Below are 7,296 nucleotides of genomic sequence, written 5' to 3'. Positions count from 1 at the left end.
TTTCATTTTCTTTTTTCCTGAAATTATTTAGGATGTGGGTTTTCTTTTTCTTTTTTATGGACAGGATGTGGGTTTTTTTTTTTTTGTGTGCTTCTGTATCTTTCAACCCAGACATCATATCACTGGAATAATAACGATTTTTTTTTTTTTTTTTTGTAAATTTTAATTTTTCAGATTGAGTTCGTCAGTTTTTTAAGTTAGTGTTTCATCTAACAAAAGAAACATAGGATATTTGTTTTTTAAGTTCTGGATATATATATATATATATATATATATATATATATATATATATATCTTTTAATTTCTATATTTTTCTGACAATATTTAGATGTGGGTTTTCGATTGGAATAAAAAAGATTTTTTTTTCTTATAAATTTAAATTTGTCCAGTTGATTGTGTCGGTTTTTTTCTGTTTGGTTTCTTATGTAAAAAATCTTTTATTTCTTTAACTAACACTTGTATACTCCTGTATATATTTGTGTGAAATTATTATCACTGATATTTAATTATTTTCCTGTCAAATATTTTATTTTTTGTACATTATATCTAGTAACTGCTACTATTAATCAATATAATTATTTATAATTTTTATCCTAATTCTTTAGTGTTGGTTTTGAAACATTGTGTTACCACGGTCTGCACCTTCTGTTGTGCTTTTCTTTTCTTTACTTTTTCAGTTTCCTGAAAAATTGAAAATAATGAGGATCTGGCCTTTTTATTGTATACTTTTGTATTTTTTGGTCTAGACGTATTATTTTTGGAATTATAACATTTTTTCCATCTTTTTAATAAATTAAATTTGTCAAGTTGATTCTTTTAGTTTCTTAACAAATCTTTTATTGATTTCTTTGTTACTCAATTATCAATGAAGTTGAGTCATTTTCCTGTCTAATATCTTCTCTTTTTACATTATGTCCTCTCAATGTTACTATTAATTAATAAAATTATTTTTAATTTTTATCATTATTTGATATTGTTTGTGACACGTTGTGTTCAATTAAATTATTGGCTTCAAATGCAGGATGTACCTACTTTCCTATGAATGGAAATCATCTAATAAAATCATCTACTTTCCTATAAAAAAAGTTCAGTATCCTCCCACAAAGTGGTGAATTAGGTAGGAGACTTTGGTACAAAATAAAAGAAGAAATAGCAAGTCAATTTTCAAAAATTTCATCGCAATAAAAATGAGAAATATTTATACCAAACTTCAAAATAAAAAAGGGCAGGAGAAGTAAAAAAAATGCAGGGTAGTTTCTCTGCTTGGCTAGTCAAACATGGACTAGTTCATAGATCTTTGGGTTTCGATTACCGCGGAATAGAAACCTTACAAATAAAGCCCGAAGATTGGCATTCCATTGCTGTCATTTTGTATGTATATGGTTACAATTATCTACGTTCTCAATGTGCCTATGATGTATCACCGGGAGGACTGTTAGCTAGTGTGTATCATCTTACAAGAATAGAGTATTGCATAGATCAACCAGAAGAGGTATGTATAAAAATCTTTGTCCCGAGGAAAAACTCCAGAATTCCTTCTAATTTTTGGGTTTGGAAAAGTGCGGATTTTCAAGAAAGGGAATCTTATGATATGTTGGGAATCTTTAATGATAATCATCCGCGTCTGAAACGTATTTTAATGCCAGAAAGTTGGATAGGATGGCCGTTGCGTAAAGATTATATTACCCCTAATTTTTATGAAATACAAGATGCTCATTAAATGTAAATGAGAAAAATAAAAATAAACTAGCCGGATTATATTTATAATTTATCTGAGATGAATTTAGACTATTCAAACCCCGGAACTTCCCTAGATTAGACTTTTTTGTCTTTCAACCAACAAATCTAACCATTTGAATATTCTTGAAAAAGTATTAATCTTCTTTCTTGCAGCGAAGAAAAAAAGGCAAACAAAATCGAATAATTTATTTTTAAATTCATTTTTTATATACAGAATATACCTAGAACATACACTTACTCTTGACTCATTTAAAAAGAGTATATCTCCAAACACCTAGATGAAAAAAAATATAGCATGATATAAACCACTAATATAAAAATAAATATGTATCTATTCCCTAAATTTATATTTATTCAGATAAATATTGGGAATAGATACTCATACAAACAAATTATGTGCCAGGAACCAGATTTGAACTGGTGACACTAGGATTTTCAGTCCTCTGCTCTACCAGCTGAGCTATCCCGACCATTCTTGACGCATCATACTCATTTTATTATTTTATTAGATTACTTTAATCTATGTCAACTAAAAAAACACGAAAAAAAAAGACTTTGTAAGTTTTAATAGAATTATAGTAATTCTTATGTATTGTTAATCATTTATACGAGGATTCCTTGCTCAAAGATAAGATGTTTATTTGTACATTTCTCATATAGAAATATAGAAAATGAATTCTACATCTAACATATATATTGAATTCCATATTCCAAACATATTTCACATATTCCAAGACTTGTGATTGTGATAAGAAAAATAAAAACTCCACTCAGATCCAAATAGACTGAAAAGATGTTATTTGAGTAATAATCAAGAATTTTGTTTTAGGATTTTCAAAAAATCGAAAACCAATCCAATCCAAACCGAAAAAAATTGGATTGGATCGGATTTGAAAAAAGTCCAAACCGAATGGATGATTATGTGATCAAATCGAAGGGATTGAATCAAATGATTTTTGCTTCCAAAATCGATCCAATTCAGACCGCGAACACTGCTAATATTGAGGGTGTGGCTTTTTGGTTGTGTTCTTTCCTTTTCTTTTTTCTTGAAAATATTTAGGATGTGGGTTTTCTTTTTCTTTTTTATGGACAGGATGTGGGTTTTTTATTGTGTGCTTTTGTTTCTTTCGACCCAGACAACATATCACTGGAATAATAACAATTTATTTTTATTTTTTTGTAAATTTGAATTTTTCAGATTGAGTTCGTCCTTTTTTAAGTTAGTGTTTCATCTAACAAAAGAAACATAGAATATTTGTTTTTTTAAGTTCTGGAAATATATATAATAGGTAGGTTATACTTACAATCATTTTTTTACTACCTCTTATAACCATATCTTAACACCATTGATTTCTGTCAATCAACGATTTTGATTTTCACAAATTAAACTCATTAATTAAATATTAATTAATAATAAATGATAACCGTTGATTGACGGAAATCAACGGTGTTGAGATATGGTTGTAAGAGGTTGTAAAAAAAAGGTTGTAAGTATAACCTTCCTCTAATTATATATATATATATATATATATATATATATATTATATATATATATATATTATATATATATATATCTTTTAATTTCTATATTTTTCTGACAATATTTAGATGTGGGTTTTTGATTGGAATAAAAAAGATTTTTTTTTCTTATAAATTTAAATTTGTCCAGTTGATTGTGTCAGTTTTTTTCTGTTTTTGGTTTCTTATGTAAAAAATCTTTTATTTCTTTAACTAACACTTGTATACTCCTGTATATATTTGTGTGAAATTATTATCACTGATATTTATCATTTTCCCGTCAAATATTTTATTTTTAGTACATTATATCTAGTAACTGCTACTATTAATCAATATAATTATTTATAATTTTTATCCTAATTCTTTAGTGTTGGTTTTGAAACATTGTGTTACCACGGTCTGCACCTTCTGTTGTGCTTTACTTTTCTTTTCTTTACTTTTTCAGTTTCCTGAAAAATTGAAAATAATGAGGATGTAGCCTTTTTATTGTATACTTTTGTATTTTTTGGTCTAGACGTATTATTTTTGGAATTATAACATTTTTTTCCATCTTTTTAATAAATTAAATTTGTCAAGTTGATTCTTTTAGTTTCTTAACAATTCTTTTATTGATTTCTTTGTTACTCAATTATCAATGAAGTTGAGTCATTTTCCTGTCTAATATCTTCTTTTTTTACATATGTCCTGTCAATGTTACTATTAATTAATAAAATTATTTTTAATTTTTATCATTCTTTGATATTGTTTGTGACACGTTGTGTTCAATTAAATTATTGGCTTCAAATGCAGGATGTAACTACTTTCCTATGAATGGAAATCATCTAATGAAATTTTTATAGTTTTGTGTTATGCTTGTATTTGCGATATTTCATTTTGTTCATAGAGAATAATTTTTTTTGTAATTATGGACTTTGCAGTAACAACGTCTACAGATGCAACGACAGTACTGAGGATGTTGAGAGAAAACAAGTTTGACCTTGTGATCAGTGAACTACACATGCCTGAAATTGAAGGACTTAAGCTGCTTAAGCTCATGCAACCTATGGACATACCTGTTATATGTATGTGATAATTTTATATGTAATCTTCTACTGTTCTTATTATTTTTATTTTTTTCAATTATTGCGATTTTGATTTTATGGTTCTATATAATTTAAGGGATATTTTTTTCTCCTTTTACAGAAAAACAAAATCCCATTCCTGCACTCACAAAATGTTGTAGGGTCCATAAGTTTAAAAAAGTCCAAAAAATAAAAATAAGAAAGCTCGAGATTCGATGGGTCTGTGGGAAAGTGTTGATTTCATATGCAACAACAGAAGAAAATCAACACCCATAATTTAATTACATTTTGTTTACTTCATCACTGTCAATTATTTATGGGATTTTGGGTCTTTTTTTGTAGAGCGTAAAACAAATTGTTACGCATGGTGGTTTTGCTTTTCATTTTGATTTTGGGTGAGATTCATAATTGATTAATAAATATGAAACTTAGATGTGCGAGTTAAAAGTGAACTTAGAAAGATTTTCTCAGGGTATTATAATTTGGGGCTTCATTTTGTTGTTTGATGATCCTTTGACGTTATTAAATTTTTTATTTCAGTGTTCTCCATTGATTATGACAGAAAGTTGGCGATGGAAGCAGTTACTCTGGGAGCATGTGATTATTTGCAGAAACCAATTAGAATGGAAGAGCTGCAGAATATTTGGCAGCATGTATTCAAAAAGAAGATTAATTCTAAGAAGCAGGAAGAAAATGAGGATGACGACTATAAAGAGCTTGGTCATAACAAGGAGCACAAAGCAATCCAAAAGAAGCATCGGGTTATTTGGACGGAGGAGCTGCACCAGAGTTTTTTGGCCGCTGTTAATCAGTTAGGAGGTGTTGACAGTAAGTTATTCACTCTCTCACAATGCAAAACAGTTGTTATCTTAATTGATATCAATTGCTACAAGAGGTCAAACAATTGATGTTTCTACTTTATTTTAGCAATTCTTTTATTGAATATTTGAGTAGCTATTAGCAATCCAATGCTAAAAAGATTATGACATGAAAATTTTGTTCAACATTATTTTGAATACTTTTTCTAGTACTCTTCTTTATCATAAATGCCACTGGAGTAAATATCATGCCATTATAATTAAGTCTTAACGCAGTGTCATGAGTTTTCTGTTACTGAATTGTGTTATTTTGATTGAAGAGGCTGTAACTAAACAAGTTCTTCAAGTGATGAAGGTTGAGGAGCTTACTAGGGCGAATGTGGCCAGCCATCTTCAGGTGTGTTTTTCTTTTCCTTTCTGCTTTAATTTCATAAAACCAAAGTTTTGTCATTCACATAACTTTGTTTGGTTTTGCAATTGCTGCAGAAGTATAGAAAAAGTCTGAACAAAATCAGCTCTAAGCCAACTCAACAAGTTAATAACGTCAGTGCTTTTAGATCTTCTTCACCTGGTGGGATGATTAGAAGATTGGACACTCCTGCTGTTGTGCCAGAGTTGCCTTCTTCTGCAACTCTTCAATTGGATCATGCACAGAACTTAAACAACTCAACCAATGATCAACGTAATTTCCAATCAGCCTTAGTTTATGATAATCAAAATAGTTTACTGGGATTTCCAATGTTTGGGGAGCTTGACCAACTGCTTTGGAATGACATGAGTTTTGCACCCTTGCAAGGAGGGAATCTGAGTAGGAATGAGGGTGTTGAACCTTTTAGGCAGGCTATAAGGCCTCCTAATATATATGACATGAGTTTTTCACCCTTGCAAGGAAGGAATCTGAGTAGTGTTACAAATGCTCCTGGGCAAACGAGTAATAATGTGCCTTTTCAGAGGTTGGATGACCAAAGACAGGATGGCAGTCATCCTTAACATCATATTGGTAGCTAATAGACTCACTGGTTCCGTTGAATAGTGTTGTTTAATTCAAAAGTTCGTAGTCCAATGAACTCAATCTTTTTACTGAAACTTGAACTTCGATTCTGACTTTGATTTTTATTGTCCTATACAAATGTTTGACTTGGATTCTTTTGTTTGTTTTTTTTTTTTGATAACAGATTCTTTTGTTTTTTAAGTAGTTGATAATGTCATTTAAGTGTAATTTTCAAGATCATAGCTGTTAATTCACACATTTGCTCCAAAAGCTTAGAATTATTTTATGAGGGATGTTATATTTCTGCTTGCTTCTTAAAAAATCTGTCCTGAAAATTTCGAAGGTTAACGGTTAACATAGATTGTTTTTGGCGCTACAATCCTACCGTATTATCCAGTCATTCTATTCCATCATTTGAGTTTCTTGATGAGCTATTCAGTCGAATTGTAGGTACTCTTTAAGTAGTCATACATTATACCATGACAACATTTTTTCCACCAAATTCCTGGAATCAAAGCGCACGGTCTTGATGTCTCTATATATTGTGGAAGTAATGACTCATGAATCATATATGAATAATGTATTTCGTTCTTTATATTTTTATCATGTATTATAATATCCTTACTATTCCAGAAAGATGTCCAGCTAGAGGATTAATTTTCATTCTTGCATTAAGTTGGAAAGATCATGATTATTAAATCTTAGTCAAACATATTCATTCTAGAATTGAATGTCACGAGTTCATATCTTTTGCAGTCTATGCCCGTCTCACGTCCATTAATTATGGCAATATATAAATGTATACATCTATATATTTATTTGTGCATTTATCATCATTGTAATCCCCCGTGTTTGACCCAAATTGCTACACGTTATGGTAATTGAACATAGAATAAAAGTATACGATAGACTATCCTAAGCAAAGTAATTTCACCGGGAAAACTTATATTTAATAACCCTTAAGGTAGCTCAGCTGACAACTGAACTCTTAAAGATTTGTTTGGGTCAAAGGTTCAAATCTGTCTCAAATAATTTTTTGGAAAATTTTTGGGAGTCAGAGGCCTCGATTGGGAGATTAGTCTCTAATGAGGAAGCAGTCTTTGGGGCTGTAATCCGAGGATAACGTGACTGGAGGAGGTTGAATGGTTATACCATAAAATTCATACCC

The 7,296-nt window shown here is 29.8% G+C and overlaps 1 protein-coding gene and 1 non-coding gene across 2 annotated transcripts; one reads left to right on the top strand and one right to left on the bottom strand.

The window, feature by feature from the left end:
- Window positions 1-2,137: 2,137 nt before the first annotated feature.
- Window positions 2,138-2,210, bottom strand: TRNAF-GAA (transfer RNA phenylalanine (anticodon GAA)). Its single transcript has one exon. It is a non-coding gene; the product is annotated as a tRNA-Phe (tRNA).
- A 1,952-nt stretch (window positions 2,211-4,162) lies between these two features.
- LOC133315643 (two-component response regulator ARR10-like) lies at window positions 4,163-6,282 on the top strand. Its single transcript, XM_061517309.1, has 4 exons — window positions 4,163-4,319; window positions 4,860-5,147; window positions 5,458-5,534; window positions 5,624-6,282. The coding sequence occupies exons 1-4, from the start codon at window positions 4,163-4,165 to the stop codon at window positions 6,125-6,127; spliced, it is 1,026 nt and encodes a 341-aa protein (XP_061373293.1). The 3' UTR covers window positions 6,128-6,282.
- The last annotated feature ends 1,014 nt before the right edge of the window (window positions 6,283-7,296 follow it).

Source organism: Gastrolobium bilobum, unplaced genomic scaffold, assembly GCF_033153095.1.
Source record: "Gastrolobium bilobum isolate Gb01-03AN ecotype WA unplaced genomic scaffold, APGP_CSIRO_Gbil_v1 utg159419, whole genome shotgun sequence".
Lineage (NCBI taxonomy): Eukaryota > Viridiplantae > Streptophyta > Magnoliopsida > Fabales > Fabaceae > Gastrolobium > Gastrolobium bilobum.
This window is presented reverse-complemented; position numbering and strand designations above follow the sequence as displayed.

Coding starts and splice junctions, on each gene's coding strand:
- LOC133315643 (XM_061517309.1), top strand. CDS start 4,163: ATGGACTTTGCAGTAACAACGTCTACAGATGCAACGACAGTACTGAGG. Junction 5,148..5,457: donor TCAGTTAGGAGGTGTTGACA/GTAAGTTATTCA, acceptor TTTTGATTGAAG/AGGCTGTAACTAAACAAGTT. Junction 5,535..5,623: donor ATGTGGCCAGCCATCTTCAG/GTGTGTTTTTCT, acceptor CAATTGCTGCAG/AAGTATAGAAAAAGTCTGAA.